A 16,654-nucleotide genomic window follows, 5' to 3' on the forward strand; every position below is an offset into this window, starting at 1 on the left:
ATTTACAATGTAGGCCTACCCCAGCCAAACCCTAAACCGGATGACGCTGGGCCAATTGTGCGCCGGTTGGGATACAGCCCAGGATTGAACCAGGGTACGTGTCTGAGACAACTTCCCCCATGGAACATTAAAGTTCATCCTATACTAAATAAACAGACAGAAAAGCACATGGATGACCTCTTTTTATGAAAATCAAGACACTGAGACCACAACAGGTTATCATGCCACATTAAGATTTAGATGGTTCGAAAGCTACTCTACATAGGTGGATGGAAGTTACAAGTTATAATAGGTTCTAAGTTAACATCGTGGGAACCGTGCACACATTGACTGTGCCATCTATACTGTCCAAAGCCTAGAATGTATCATGGTATCTTCATCATTTCCAATTCAGACACCCCACCAGGACACTGATATATGGGTTTACCACCACCACCACCATCATCCTATTGAGAGGAACCATTGATTTATACCCCGGTGGTCCCTAGGGAATGGTGCTACTTACAGGTGGCTCGATATTACCTCCAGCCCAATCCCGGCATACACGCTCACTACCTAAGTAATGGCCTGTATGTGGAGGGACAACAGGTCTATCTTTCTAAGTCTCGGCTGGGGGGGTTGTAGCTGCTATTTAAACAGTGCCTCCACAACCCAGGGGCTGTCTTGGAAATAGAAGCTTAAATTCAAAAGGAGGATGGTTCGATGAAGAGTAGACTGTTGATGCCTTGAGTAGCTGGCTGGGTGGTGGGTCTGGACTATTAAGGTACTGAACCAGTAAGTCTAAAGCAGGCTTTTCCAAATGTTGGTCCTTTAGTAACACTGGTGTTATGTTTGATCAACTGCTTAAATGGCATTACTGGAATGAATATGACATCACTCTGTAGAAATCAAAGGGGCCTTTGAATCTGGGGTAGCCAGGCGCTAAAATAGACCTTGGTTCTATTTGTGAAGCATGATGCGCTGCAAGTCACACCTCTCCCATCTCCTCATTGGTTTTTAAGAGCACATACCCACGTGGGTGATTGAAAGATGAATGAGGTCCACACTTGGTTGCCAACCGCTATGGAGTAGAAGGGAAAAGGAGGAGGAGACGAAGAAGGAGAAGAGGAGGAAGAAGGAGGAAGAAGAACGCGGAGAGATTACAAGAAACTAATTAGGTTTCCCCTTTTATCTGTGGAGTGTGTCAACATTTTGTGGGTCAAAATTCTACAAAGATCCAGCATAAAAAATTGACCTTGTGCACTTCAGGTAAAATAAGAACCCAATGTTTATATCCCAGGACAAATTAGTTAGCAACAGCAAGCTAGTTAGCTAAATGTCCATGAATGTTTCAACCTTTCCCCAAATTAATATAGTTGGTCTAATGATCGTCGTAGGTGGAAGAAGAGGAGGAACAATGCGCGGCGTGGTAAGTGTCCATGTTTTTAATAAAATAACTGAACACTGAACAAAAATACGACAAACGAACAGTCCTGTACGGTGAATGGAAAAACACTGAACAGAAAATAATCGCCCACAAAACACAGGTGGGAAAAGGCTACCTAAGTATGATACTCAATCAGAGACAACGAACAACACCTGCCTCTGATTGAGAACCATACCAGGCCTAACACATAAACGCAACATAGAAAAACGAACATAGACTACCCACCCCAACTCACGCCCTGACCAAACTAAAACAAAGACATAACAAAGGAACTAAGGTCAGAACGTGACAGTTGGTTCAGAGTTAGTTTTGATATTTCAACCTGCGTGTCCGTCTGGTGGGGATAGACAAACTCAACATGTGCACGATGGCATTGAGAGGCCGGTTAGGTCGTCATGTTTGCCGCACACCACTAGTATACAAAATAGATCATTTTTTATTCTTCCATATAAACACAAAAAACATGGTAAATTGTGGGGGGTATTGTCAGTAAGTAGTTGCTGAAAAAGTCCAAGATTTTAGGATCAAAAACAGGATATCGAAATAATGACATGTACTGTATCACCCCTTGAGGCCAAAATTGACCCGTTGGCACTTTTAGGGTTAAAAGAGATCATGTTGGATATTGACAGGAATGGCGACCTGCTGGGACAAGTTGAAGCAATTCCCAACAGCCGTTGGAAACCTTAATTCAAACAACAACCATTTTTTCTCTTTGTGTAACTTCCAGCTGGATAGAGGAGCTTATCAATAGACTTAAACAACCCTTAAAAATATTTGTTATTATTATCATACTATTTCTAATGTTTGATGAGAGAGCAATTGGAGTTGACTGATTAGAGGAGATATCATACTGTACTTTGACAGACCGCTTAAGCAAACCCTCTCCTCCTCACTCGAAACTCCCTCGCAATCACTTCCCTTCCTGGAGACACAAAAGCGACATAATCTCTGACTAACACACAGCTGGTGATGGGCCATTTAGTTTCATTTGTTTACGCGCCCGACGGGTGTACTTCAGTGCGTCGGCAGGAACAGCTCATGTTGGTGCACAAAAGGCCTGAGAGGTGAGACAGACGAAAGTGACGGCACTTAATCCCTTCCCGATTGTTTGGATGACAGCTACCTCATTCCCTGTCGTTTGCGTCGGCAGGAACAGCTCATGTTGGTGCACAAAAGGCCTGAGAGGTGAGACAGACGAAAGTGACGTCACTTAATCCCTTCCCGATTGTTTTGGATGGCAGCTACCTCATTCCCTGTCGTAGACAGACACGGTGTGAGTATATGTGCCTTTGCCTATTGGGATATGATAATGAGTCAAACTGTCGATGGCCTTCAGGACTGTGTTGACTTTTTAAAGTTGACAATGCTTCAGTCAGTACAACACTTCAATTTGCATTTATTTTGTATTTCACCTTTATTAAACCAGGTAGGCTAGTTGAGAACAAGTTCTCATTTGAAACTGCAACCTGGCCAAGATAAAGTATAGCAATTCGACACATACAACAACACAGAGTTACACATAGAATAAACAAAACATAGTCAATAATACAGTAAAACAAAAGAAACAAAGAGTATATATACAGTGAGTGCAAATGAGGTAAGATAAGGGAGTTAAGGCAATAAATAGGCCATGGTGGCAAAGTAATTAGAAGAGGAATGTGCAAGTAGAGATACTGGGGTGCAAAGGAGCAAGATAAATAAATAAATACTGTATGGGGATGAGGTAGGTAGATAGATGGGCTGTTTACAGATGGGCTATGTACAGGTGCAGTGATCTGTGAGCTGCTCTGACAGCTGGTGCTTAAAGCTAGTGAGGGAGATATGAGTCTCCAGCATCAGAGATTTTTGCAGTTTGTTCTAGTCATTGGCAGCAGAGAACTGGAAGGAAAGACGACCAAAGGACAAATTGATTTTTGGGGGTGACCAATGAGATATACCTGCTGGAGCACGTGCTACGAGTGGGTGCTGCTATGGTGGCCAGTAAGCTGAGATAAGGCGGGGCTTTACCTAGCAGAGACTTGTAGATAACCTGTATCTAGTGCGTTTGGCTACGAGTATGAAGCGAGGGCCAACCAATGAGAGCGTACAGGTCGCAATGGTTGGTAGTGTATGGGGCTTTGGTGACAATACGGATGGCACTGAGATAGACTGCATCCAGTTTGTTGAGTAGAGTGTTGGAGGCTATTTTATAGATGACATCACCGAAGTCGAGAAACGGTAGAATGGTCAGTTTTACGAGGGTATGTTTGGCAGCATGAGTGAAGGATGCTTTGTTGCGATATAGGAAGCCAATTCTAGATTAAATTTTGGATTGAAGATGCTTAATGTGAGTCTGGAAGGAGAGTTTACAGTCTAACCAGACACCTAGGTATTTGTAGTTGTCCACGTATTATAAGTCAGAGTAGTGATGCTGGACGGGCGAGCAGGTGCGGGCAGTGATCGGTTGAATAGCATGCGTTTAGTTTTACTTGCGCTTAAGAGCAGTTGGAGGCACCGGAATGAGAGTTGTATGGCATTGAAGCTCGTCTGGAGGTTAGTTAACACAGTGTCCAAAGAGGGGCCAGAAGTATACAGAATGGTGTCGTCTGCGTAGAGGTGTACCAGAGTCACCAGCAGCAAGAGCAACATCATTGATGTATACAGAGAAGAGAGTCGGCCCGAGGATTGAACCCTGTGGCACCCCCATAGAGACTGCCAGAGGTCCAGACAACAGGCCGTCCGATTTGACACACTGAACTCTATCAGAGAAGTAGTTGATAAACCAGGCAAGGCAATCATTTGAGAAACCAAGGCTGTCGAGTTTGCCAACAAGAATGTGGTGATTGACAGAGTTGAAAGCCTTGGCCAGGTCGATGAATACGGCTGCACAGTAATGTCTCTTATCGATAGCGGTTATGATGTCGTTTAGGACCTTGAGCGTGGCTAAGGTGCACCGATGACCAGCTCTGAAACCAGATTGTATAGCGGAGAAGGTACGGTGGGATTCTAAATGGTGGGTAAGCTGTTTGTTAACTTGGCTTTCGAAGACCTTAGAAAGACAGGGTAGGATAGATATAGGTCTGTAGCAGTTTTGGTCTTTGAAGAGGGGGATGACCGCGGCAGCTTTCCAATCTTTGGGAATCTCAGACGATACGAAAGAGAGTTTGAACAGGCTAGTAATAGGGGTTGCAACAATTCTTGCAGATCATTTTTAGAAAGAGAGGGTGCAGATTGTCTAGCCCGGCAGATTTGTATGGGTCCAGATTTTGCATCAGCTATCTGGTTTGGGTAAAGGAGAAATAGTGGGGGCAATGGCGGGTTGCTGTGGAAGGTGCCGGGCAGTTGACCGGGGTAGGGGTAGCCAGGTGGAAAGCATGGCCAGCCGTAGAGAAATGCTTATTGGAATTCTCAATTATAGTGGATTTATCGGTGGTGACAGTGTTTCCCAGCCTCAGAGCAGTGGGCAACTGGGAGCAGGTGCTCTTATTCTCCATGGACTTTACAGTGTCCCAGAACTTTTTTGAGTTCGTACTACAGGATGCAAATTTCTGTTTGAAAAACATAGCCTTAGCTTTCCTAACTGCCTGTGTATATTTGTTGATAACTTCCCTGAAAAGTTGCATATCACGGGGGCTATTCGATGTTAATGCAGAACGCCACAGGATGTTTTTGTGCTGGTCAAGGGCAGACAGGTCTGGAGTGAACCAAGGACTAAATCTATTCCTAGTCCTACATTTTTTGAATGGGGCATGCTTATTTAAGATGGTGAGGAAGGCACTTTTAAAGAATAGCCAGGCATCATCTACTGACGGGATGAGGTCAATGTCATTCTAGGATACCCCAGCCATGTCAATTAGAAAAGCCTGCTCGCAGAAGTGTTTTAGGGAGCGTTTGACAGTGATGAGGGGTGGTCGTTTGGTCGCAGACCCATTATGGATGCAGGCAATGAGGCAGTGATTGCTGAGATCTTGATTGAAAACAGCAGAGGTGTATTTGGAGGGCGAGTTAGTTAGGATGACATCTATGAGGGTGCCCATGTTTACGGATTTGGAGTTGTACCTGGTAGGTTCATTGATCATTTGTGTGAGATTGAGGGCATCAAGCTTGGATTGTAGGATGGCCGGGGTGTTAAGCATGTCCCAGTTTAGGTCACCTAGTAGCACGAGCTCAGAAGATAGATGGGGGGCAATCATTCACATATGGTATCGAGGGCACAGCTGGGGGCAGAGGGAGGTCTATAGCAAGCGGCAACAGTGAGAGACTTGTTTCTGGAAAGGTGAATTTTTAGAAGTAGAAGCTCAAATAATAAGTGCAAGTCCAAAGATAATCAAAAAAGTACATAACCATTTTCAATAGACAAAGATGGATATTTTTTCACCTCCTTTGGCAGAGATCAAAGTTACATAATTAATTCCTCAGAGAGTCAGAGTCTGTGGATTCAAGATACACATATCTACAATACTGAGCTAGCGCAATAATCACCCATCTGCTTTAAGTTCAAAGGTAAAATACAAACATGAAAGTTAAGACTGGGCAGCGTGGTGCAATCAAGAACGAGATGAGGGCCGTTATTGATGAAAGGCACCACATTAGCTGTTCTATGTTGTCTTAATAGAATTAAGAAAAAGCTCACATCATTAAATAACCAAGTTCATGCTTCTAATACAGGTTATGTACACGCATTTGGTCGGCTTTCTAAAATGTCCATCAGGTACAGTTCTGGTTGAAAACGGGTTGTAGAGACATCACTTCAACCAACTACTACAGCCTTTTAACAATACCTCAACTTAGTAATATCTCTATCTAGGACTAAGTAATATCTACAATAATAAGCTGTTCATGAACAACTGAACGTATCAAACAACGTCTTATCATGAAAGCCCAAACACTTCCCGAACTTAAAAGTAGAGTAGTATTATTGTCATTTACAACTGGAACACCCTGTCTATCTGCCGGAATACAGCAAAACGAAAGATGACAGTGACAGCGGGCCTCTGCCCGCTCAAAGTGAAGATGGTAATTGCCGCATGCCAATCTGCAATCTCTCACTCAGAGGGTAATGTGTAATAACAATGCCTAGACAGAACAGAATATGTTTAGTTACCATGGAGACAAAATATGGTCACTCCAATTTACGGCATTTTTGTGCTCTTTCTTCACCATTCATTCGTGCTTCCGGATTGGAATGCCTTGGCAGTGTGTCAATGGATGCCTGCGTTTCCTCAGAACCAAAATGTCTTTCGAGTAGAAAAATGCTGCAATTTTGGAATTGGGGTGTAACGACTTTCCACTTTCCCCCTGAATGAACACCAGCATCCTGGAGTTTCCAAAAGGTGAGTGAATCACATGACAAAGTGCTTCTTTCACTCCCATTTTGCCCTATTTTTCACCAGTTTTCTTTTATTCTGTTAAGGCCCCTAGATTATTCACAGCTTCCCTCTGCATTCATGGCCCGGTTTGACACCAAGGCTTGAGCACACTGGCTCCCCCAAGCCAAGCGGCTTAGTGACAAACAGTAACTCCTCCTCACTGGGGGTGACCCCCTTTGGACCAAAGGGGCTGGTTGACTGGAGCGGGGTGGGAGCTGGGGTAGAGGGGAGGTCTGTGGTTACATGGCCTTGGGCAAACTGGGAGAGACATTATAGAGTCATCCTTCCCTGCTGATTAAGGTTCACTGCCTTGGGGGAGAGAGAGAAAGAGAACGTGCAAGAAAGATGGGAGAGAGAGAGTGAGAGGGAGGGAGTGAGACAGAGAAAGAGGGGAGAGAGAGTGAGAGGGCGGAGGGAGAGAGAGAGAGAAAGAGGGGAGAGAGAGCGCGAGAGAGAGGGAGAGAGCGAGAGGAGGGAGAAAGAGGGAGAGAGAAAAAAGAGGAGATCTCTCCTATTATATGTTTCCTCTCTTTATCCCTCCTCTCCCTCCTCGCTTTTCCTGTGTCTGTCAAACAGCTCTGTATTTCTCTTCACTTTCTGTTGTTTTCCCAGAAGACGAAAGCGGACAATGAAGCATCCAACAGTGCAAAGAAAGAACACACAGATATTTTCTCCCAGGTAAAAGAGCACACACACAACATATCAATTCATGCTTTTGAAATAAAATGCACCCTTTCGCTAAATCTCTTTCATATGAGTCTTTGTATCAGACAGCAACAAATAAAAGTCAAAGTAAAAATAAAAAAATTGAGTTGCAATATATTTGCTTCAATGTAACGAAATAACATCAATTGAAAAGTAATCTTGGATTTAAGCATCGCAATGAGACACTTAAAAGCACAATAACAAACACCAGCAACCCCAAATATTTTAGGAGGCGCATAAATACAATCTTTATCGTTATTGTTCTATTATACACAGAAAATGTAAATGTGTTAATTTATGCTTTCCCAGTACCAGGCTCCAACACAACTTAAACAGATGCTGATTCTCCTTCAATTCATCAATACGCGACTATCGGAACGTTCGAAACTTTGAATCGTGCGTTCAGGTGTTCTAAATGCTTTCAAACATAAATGCATTTTCCTTTTTTTTTCTCCATTTTCCGGCCACTCTCTCCAACTATTCACACAAGGCCTAACTATTCACACAAGGCCTAGCACAAGGCAAGGGGACAATTAATACACACAACACTAAAGATGCTTTCGGCAAAAAAAAAAAAAAAAAAGCTCTTAGATTTCTATCTTAACTCTGCCATTTTGTAGAATGTGCTATGAAGCTTGCAAAACAGAGCTCTCCATCGTCTACTACTTGTGGAATGTGTATTGCTTCTACGGGATCTGAGCTGAAAGCAAACGGAATGAGGAGCCGGTGGAACAGGCCTTACCTTGACCTCCACGTGAGCCATGAGGACGGCAAAGTTAGTCAGGTGGGTACAAGAGCACGTGGTGTGAGTCCTGTTGGTGCCTAGCAACCGGCAATCCTGCGTCGACCAGTACCCCGTCATGGTCCTCTTGGAATAACTCCAGAAAGAACAGTTGGGGTTAAAGCTTTCCTTGGATTGCTGTGGGGGACAAACCACATAACAATTAGCCTATGGGCCCCTGTACAATGGAGCTAATGGGAGGAAAAACACACACATTGATTGCAGGTTGAGTCATGTTTCTTTTCTAAACGGCTCTGGCTGGGTTAAATGGAAACGCATGGGGCTAATTCCAGGTAAGCTCCCATAACCTCGACACAATGCCATAACTCCAGATCCGGACAAAATATTTCAGAAAAAAAAAAACTTAATTCCCTTTTCCGGTGGCAGTGCAGGTTTAGTTTAATGGCGGCGGCGAGCAGCCTTTCATTGTGCTTTTCAACCTTTCACTTTAACCTTTACTGTGCGACAATAGACTGCCCCGCTGCTCTCTGCAAGGTGGCGGGCCTTAACGGCTAGCGTCGCCTGCCATCTCGCTGGCCCATTTCAAAACAGTCACTTAAGAGCTTAATGCAGATAAAGTGCGAGAGGAGAGACGTGACGATGCATAGGAATGCCTCAAATAGTTTTCAACAGGTAAAGTTTCCTTGATGTGGGGAACCGCCATCTCTTGCAGCTAGATATTGCCGGGCCACTTCAACTGCACCTTAAAGGAATTGCCCACAGCAGAAGACAATCTGGCTGCTACTGACAATGCAATCAAAACTGTGACTGTGGAACATGGGACTGCGTCCCAAAAGGCACCATAAACGGCTCTGGTCAAAAATAGTGCACTGTAATAGGATTCCATTTGTGACACATTCATAATCAGCAGATCCTCTCAGAGATAAACGTCCCACCTTATTGAGTTATCCTCCACACAGCCAACCAATGGCTAGTTGGATACAGTGCAGCACGGCCGTGGAATAACCAGGCCAGGTGACCTTCTGTCTCATTCACAACTTTAATTAGTCCATTAAGTGCTGAGGCAAGGAAGTGAAACAATAACTAGAGGACGACCACAGTCCCCTGGGACCAGTGGTCCAACACCATCTGATCTAAAGGCTTTTCATTGTAGAGCAATGGAACAAATGACTAGAATAAAGAGCAGTACAGCCTGATCCTAGATCTGTTTATGGTGTATAGCCAAGTACTATGGTGGTGTATAGCCAAGTACTATGGTGGTGTTTGGTATGACAGTCAGTGGTGTAGTGGAGGGTAAACACAAGTAAACGCAGTATACCCACCTTTTGCGGAAGAACGCATTGAAAGTATAAGGAGCGTTACTTTATTCACTGCAACCAAGTTTAACCACCTAGTTTCTTTACCACTACATCACTGATGACAATTAACATAGTAGTTGCCAAGATGACACAAATAGATCTGAACCCAGGCTATCCTTATCCTAGGATAAGTCAGTTTTTGCCACGATTGGCATGACAATGACCATAGTAGTTGGCAAGACAGCAGAAACAGATCTGGAACCAGGCTATGAGAAGTACATCCTCCTATCCATTCATACTCTAGTGTACCTGCAGTTATATAACCATCCATACAGACTCAGTTCATCTTTTTTGAATACTCTCTAGACGAATCTTAGAATACTCTTTAAAATAACCAACTTTTCAGAAGACAGAGCAAACAGCCGTTCAGAAAAAAAGACATGTCCTCACAGAAGTGCAGTGGAGGGAAGCACAAACGTACTTTATAGAAGAGCACTGTTTTATTGAGATTAGACCAGTGGGGCAAGAAAAACGTAGGGAAGCGGCGGCGGACTCCAGTTGGTCCCCATTATAACTGCATTGGCCCCAAGTGTTACACACACCCCCCCCCTCTCTCCCTAGTGAATAACAGCTTTGGGCGCCGTTGGGAGACAAACCGGGGCTGTTTCGATGGAGTCGTGCGAGGGGAAGATAATGCAGCCGGGGAGGAAGATAATGCAGTCGGGGAGGAAGATAATGCTCTGCCTATGACTAACCAGCCTTCAAGGATTAACAATAGAACCCTCATATTAGCTCAGCCTTCCAGGTTAGACTGTTCTGTTCTAAAAATAATAGGGAGAAAATTAATGAAAACAACGTTTTGCATCGTCAATATGTTATGATAGATTGAGGTAAAACTTTAAAATGGGGGGCTATGGGGTGACTCCATTCATTTAAAAAGTCCAAAATGAATGTACCAATCCCAAATTGCCCCTTGAAGAAACTCAGTGAATTTCATGATAATCCCAAAGTGTGTGTGTACACGTTCTACCTGCAGGTGTTTCAAGGTAAATATGACCGGTTCAGACAGGTAGACTTTGTTGTTCTCTTTGTTGATGGCTGCGGTGATGACGGGAGAGTTGACAATGACAGAGTAGTTGGTGGCCATGGCTTCCCTGCCGAGCTTCATGCTGGCATTCTCTGTAGACAGATAGGCTCCGATGTGTTTGTACAGGACGAAGGCCATCCGGATCTCTCCTAGGAAAAATAACACATCATGGCTTAGTCTCAATTTCTTGAAAATCCATCCTCTGCTCATCTCCTCCCCTTTGTCTGTAGTGACAGGTGAAAAGAATATGGCGTAAGCTCATCATTAGGCTGGCTTTCACCAGGTCAGTTCTTTCAGATCAGAGTGATGGAGGAAAGTAGAATGAAGGAAAGGCAATTGAGACTTGAGACAGAGCCACCACTGACGAATTGAAAGTGTGTGGTTAAAATGCTTTACCAAACAGTGTAATGTTATTAACAGCGCAAATCAATGTTAAAGTAGCAGAGACATTAGCGCCAGAAAATCAAACAAAATCCAAAAGTGAAAAATTACTATCTGGTCAACATATGTTTCTGTCCATAAATTAATAAGGTTTGTAAACCTAGACTAGGTGTGCCAAGGTTTTATATGCCTACGAGAAAACCACACACACATTGAAGAGCACAGAGTCAGTCGGAGTGCAGCTGGCTTTTGGAACCATTTTTGGGGTTAAGTGCCTGCTCCAGGGCATAACGGCGTTGGACCACCACAGCTCAATCTACAGATGTCAAACGTTACAGTTCCACAAAGTCTTGGAGCACACAATAACCTAACCTATTAAAATTCACAAGACTTAAAAATAAGGATGCATTCTGGGGTACGGTAAAAACTGCATTCATTCTTTTTAGATTCCCAAGGATTAGAGTTGAAACTATTTTGGACAAAATATAGGGAAAATTCTTCAAACACTTTCGCTGCTCCGAGCATGTTACCTCTGTAGGTATGATAAGCCCATTTAATTCAACTTCAATGAAATGTCATTATTGCTTTATTGCACTGACAAAGGCAACAGATACTCCTCCTAGTTTCTTTCCCCACTCCCATCGCACTACCGTATCCCTCTCCCGGCGTCTTTCTTTGGACGGTGGATGTGAAAGCACACCCCTCCCTCAGCGACTTGGATCACTCACTCGAGACGAAAATTGCGTGTTACCTCTCAAGGAACGGGAAATAAAAGCAAATGAAGATATAATAAAGCATCGGGCACCGCTGGACACTCATCGAGAGCCAAGAGCGGTGAGCACGTGCTAACAGCCTAACTCATTTGCATGAACAAGTAATCAAGTCCAAAAACGGGCGGCGGAGCTCCCGTAGGTAGCCCCGCATTGTGTATAATAGCCTCATTAAAGTTTGAAGCAGCTCTTGAACACAACTAATTCCGCAACCAGGGAGCCTCTTTTGTCCATTGAAGTCGAGTAAAAAAGGCGCTTTACTTAATCAGAGGTTGTATCAGGGGTGGCCAACCCTCCTCCTGGACAACTTCCCTTCTGCTAGGCTTTCTCTCCAGCTCTTATCTAGCACACCTCATTCTACTAATTAGCTGCTTTCCATGACCTTGATACTATGCAGAATCAACTGTGTTATAACAAGGTTGGAAGAAAACCCTGGTAGATCCAGTATCTCTTTCCTGGAAGAGGGTTGGTCACCTCTGCCTGGAACCAAGTGTAAGTCCTCCAGCTGCTTCTAACATTTTTGGCACACTTGGAATTATATTGATATTATAGAGTCTGTAAGTACAAGTGGTTACACTTGTACTTATAGTAGCAACAACGTATCTGTCAACCAATTGAAAATGTAGCTTTTTTACAGAATAATTTGCCGCGTCGAACCTGCGTTTTGGTTTGAAGGCACCCTAACTCTGCACACACAAAAAACATGTTACTGGTAAGCAACCCATGCTCTTAACAGCCTGTTCGAAGCAGGTGGTAAGCAAGTATAATTAGCTGCAGGGAAGTTATATTTCTCATTCGCACCAAGCCCTGCAAAGGGACACGTTTTAAACTCCCAAGCCCCTCCTCGTAACCGTCATCGCATTTCAATGCAGCTTACACTTTTGTTCCTATTGAATTGACCTACTTTTTCAAAATATTAGCTAACGGTGAGCAAAAACAGGGTGCCACCTTTTTTGTTGTTTGAGACACGGTTTGCCCTTTTAAGATATTAGAGCCTTTCTCTCCTTTACATTTCTTATAATCTTATGGCATCAGAAAAAAAACTAACTATGCATAGAATTATCAATGGCAGACTTATCTCAGACAGGGATGTTCAGTCCAGAAGAGCTACTGGGTATGCAGGCACTAACTGATGGAATGGAACAAAAGCCTGCACAACTAATAGCTGTTCAGTACTGGAGTTGGAGAGCCCTGATATATATATTTTTTTAAATTAAAAGGCAAAGTCATTTACCGTTTCTCCCATGTTGTTTCAAGGTGCTTGATGACAGGGAGATGGAGTTACCATGGCCGCCACTTTGTGGGAATTTCAGGTCGGGCAGATTTCCTTCCGTACTCATCCGGGCCACCTCCAGCTCTGGACAGAAGCAAATGAGAAGAAAAAGGACCATTTAAAGAACATTATTATGAGGGGTGAAAGTGTCGACAGTGATGCAAGAGAATTCCATCTGGGATAACATTTGCAGTATATGAAAGGAAACCCATGCCCCTGTCGAAACGTGTTAGCATTGAACGATAGCTTTACATTGTAATACGAAACTCAGTTCTGCTCTGACTGTATGCATCACAGCACTGGAGTTTGTTTCAGATCAGAGACAAAGCAGACAAAGGGGTAACAACAAAGTTTAAGAAACACTTGATCAAAAGATGCTCCCTTCCCCAACATCAGCTATTATGCATTACTTGATGCATTTCACAAACTTCAAATGGATTTTCAAGGAGATACCTTGTCAGATTTTTTCTCAGAAGCCTTTTACTCTGATATAATTGATTCCATTCATCAGTGGTTTCAGGGTGTGTTGAATGAAGTACATCATCCTCTGAATTCGGCAGGCTTTGAAGAGTAGAGTCCCACTGAAGCCTTCCGATCAACACTGGGCTATACACGTCTCGCAACACTTTCTTCGTCGAGTTAGGAGTAACTGAGGGAGCCTGGTTGCATACTACCTTGATTCGTGTTGAAGTCCACTAACTTTTGCCAACTGAGAAAATTGGCCCTCACTTCAAGGAAGCTATCAATGTTGGGGGTGAGCTGAGAGGAAAGCGATGGGTAGATGAGATAGAGACAAATGGTGAAGACAGCCAGGTTTTGGAGAACTGGCACAACAGCTGTTGTATCTGAGGGGAGATCATAACTTGTGGTTTAAAGACTGCTGCATTGTACAGCAGAGGAAAATGAGGAGTCAATAGGAGATTGGCAGAAAAAAATCAGTTTCTAAGAGATAAGTGTACTTTTCATGTGCTTGAATTTAGTTTGAGAATACAGAACAAGACCCAGATCTTAAAAGAGTATGTTGTCTTTTAAATTCTTCATTTGAGCTTGCCTAGTGCAATGGAACTAATGGAATAGTCCCCAAAGTGCAAACCCTGCCCACCTGTCACTCCAGACAGGCCCAATCAAACATGATAAGTATTTTAAGGAAAACCAATACTATTTGAACACAGGCCTGGACAGTACTTTGTTAATTGGGAGAGATGGCATCAAAGATTTCAAACTTCTTTCAACTTCTGGCTTCAAGGGCACCTCTCGAATGCTCGCACAAAACACCCACAGAGGGAAGGCAAAATCTTATTGTGGCTACCCTTGAAAAAAAAAGTTGTTTTCATGCCATGCCATGCTCTCACTTTAAGAAAGAGAACCTTGGTATTAACATTCCGAGGCACCCTCGCAACTGCTACACAATGGTGCAAGGGATTCTTTTGGAGATGGCGAGATGTATTCCTATTCAACTGGAAAGCGACAATGGCCGCTATGCCGAACAATCCCAGATCAGAGCTAACTGAGTCAGTTGCAATGTTTTTCATCCTGCTGGATGAGCCATGAAAAAAAGGCTTAAGACTGGCTTTAGGCATCACACACACCCACAATAGGTGTTGATGTGTATGCCGGTTGAAATAAGACGGCAGAAATCTGTTCATAAGATCAGCGATGAGCGGGAGTGGTACACAGACACGCATGCAAACAAACAAAAGGTGGAGAGGAGATTAACACATACAGTGCATTCGGAAAGTATTTCAACCCCTTGACTTTTTCCGCATTTTCCTCATCAATTCCCACACAATACCCCATAATGACAAAACAGATGAGTTTTTTTCTTACATTCTTGCAAATTTCTAAAATAAAATAACAATACCATATTTACATAAGTATTCAGACACTTTGCTATGAGACTCGAAATTGAGCTCCGGTGCATCCTGTTTCCATTGATCGTCCCTGTGATGTTTCTACAACTTGATTGGAGTCAACCTGTGGTAAATTCAATTTATTGGGCATGATTTGGAAAGGCACACACCTGTTGAGACACAGATCTGGGGAAGGGTTCCAAAAAAATTATTGCAGCATTGAAGGTAACCAAGAACACAGTGGCCTCCATCATTCTTATATGGAAGGAGTTCGGAACCACCAGGGCACTTCCTAGAGCTGGCCACATGGCTAAACTGAGCCATCGTGGGAAGGGGGCTTTGGTCAGGGAAGTGACCAAGAACCAGATGGTCACTCTGACAGAGCTCCAGAGTTCCTCTGTGGAGATGGGAGAACCTTCCAGAAGGACAACCATCACTTCAGCAATCCACCAATCAGGCCTTTATAGTGGAGTGGCCAGACGGAAGCCACACCTCAGTAAATGGCACATGACAGCCCGCTTGGAGTTGCCAAAAGGCACTTAAAGGACTCTCAGCCCATGAGAAACAAGATTCCCTGGTCTAATGAAACCAAGATTGAACTCTTATCAGTGGCAGGGACTGGAAGACTAGTCAGGATCGAGGGAAAGATAAACATAGCAAAGTACATAGAGATTCTTGATGAAAAGCTCTCAGGAGCAGGTTAGGACCTCAGACAGGCGAAGGTTAATCTTCCAACAGGACAACGACCCTAAGCATATAGCCAAGACAACGCAGGAGTGGCTTCAGGATAAGTCTCAATATCCTTGAGTGTCCCAGCAAGAGACTGGACTTGAACCCGTTCAAACATCTCTGGAGATACCTGTGCAGCGATGCTCCCCATCCATCCTGACAGAGCTTGAGAGGATCTGCAGAGAAGAACGGGAGATACTCCCCAAATACAGGTGTGCCAAGCTTGTAGTGTCCTACCCAAGAAGACGTGAGGCTGTAATCGCTGCTAAAGGTGCTTCAACAAAGTACTACGTAAAAGGTCTGAATACCTATGTAAATGTCCTATTTCAGTCTTTTAGTTTTTTAACATTTTTTTTTTGCTTTGTCATTATGGGGTATTGTGTGTAGATTGATGAGGAAACAAATGATTTAATACATTTTATAATAAGGCTGTAACGTAACAAAATGTGGAAAAAGTCAAGGGGTCTGAATACTTTCCGAAAGTACTGTATACACACACGCACGAGCATATGCTGGCATGCAGATTTAGGATCTTAATTTGAGCCAGTTTGCAACAGCAGGAAAATAATCCTGCAGCACAGAAAATTATGTGGATTATAAGGAATTTATAATTTTGTAGGGGTTGATACATTTTTCATAATGGAAAATCAAGTATGAAATTTCAAAGTGAAAATGACTTTTTATCCTCAGATACACTACAACTTGTATATTTTGTGCATTGTAGGAACGTTTTCCTGCAACTGTACCTTATGAAATGATCTTCTTTCAACGCCTCATTTTCCCGATGCCGCAGTCTTTGAACGACAAATGATGATCTCCCCCTCAGACACAACAGCTGTTGTGCCGGCACTCCAAAACGTGGCTGTGTTCACCATTCATCTCGATCTCGTCTACCCATCGCTTTCCTCTTAGCTCACACCCAAAAATGATCACTTCCTTAAAGCGAGGGCCAATCTCAGAGGGCAAAATTGTTCGTCAGCTTCAACCATTCTTTAACCGCACAAAGCGAGAAAATGTACATCAAGTCTCCCCCTGTTACACC

General features: G+C 43.5%; 1 protein-coding gene across 2 annotated transcripts in view; it reads right to left on the reverse strand.

The window, feature by feature from the left end:
- The window catches only part of LOC139378979 (adhesion G protein-coupled receptor L3-like), a 300,766-nt gene that overhangs the window by 47,201 nt on the left and 236,911 nt on the right, over positions 1-16,654 (reverse strand). For both annotated transcript variants that reach the window (XM_071121642.1, XM_071121641.1), the window contains exons 12-14: positions 12,995-13,117; positions 10,553-10,758; positions 8,225-8,401 (exon numbers count right to left, since the gene is read on the reverse strand). In XM_071121642.1, the coding sequence (XP_070977743.1) occupies positions 8,225-8,401; positions 10,553-10,758; positions 12,995-13,117 (506 nt within the window). The remainder of the gene's footprint in view (positions 1-8,224; positions 8,402-10,552; positions 10,759-12,994; positions 13,118-16,654) is intronic.

Source organism: Oncorhynchus clarkii, chromosome 21, assembly GCF_045791955.1.
Source record: "Oncorhynchus clarkii lewisi isolate Uvic-CL-2024 chromosome 21, UVic_Ocla_1.0, whole genome shotgun sequence".
In the NCBI taxonomy this organism is placed as follows: domain Eukaryota; kingdom Metazoa; phylum Chordata; class Actinopteri; order Salmoniformes; family Salmonidae; genus Oncorhynchus; species Oncorhynchus clarkii.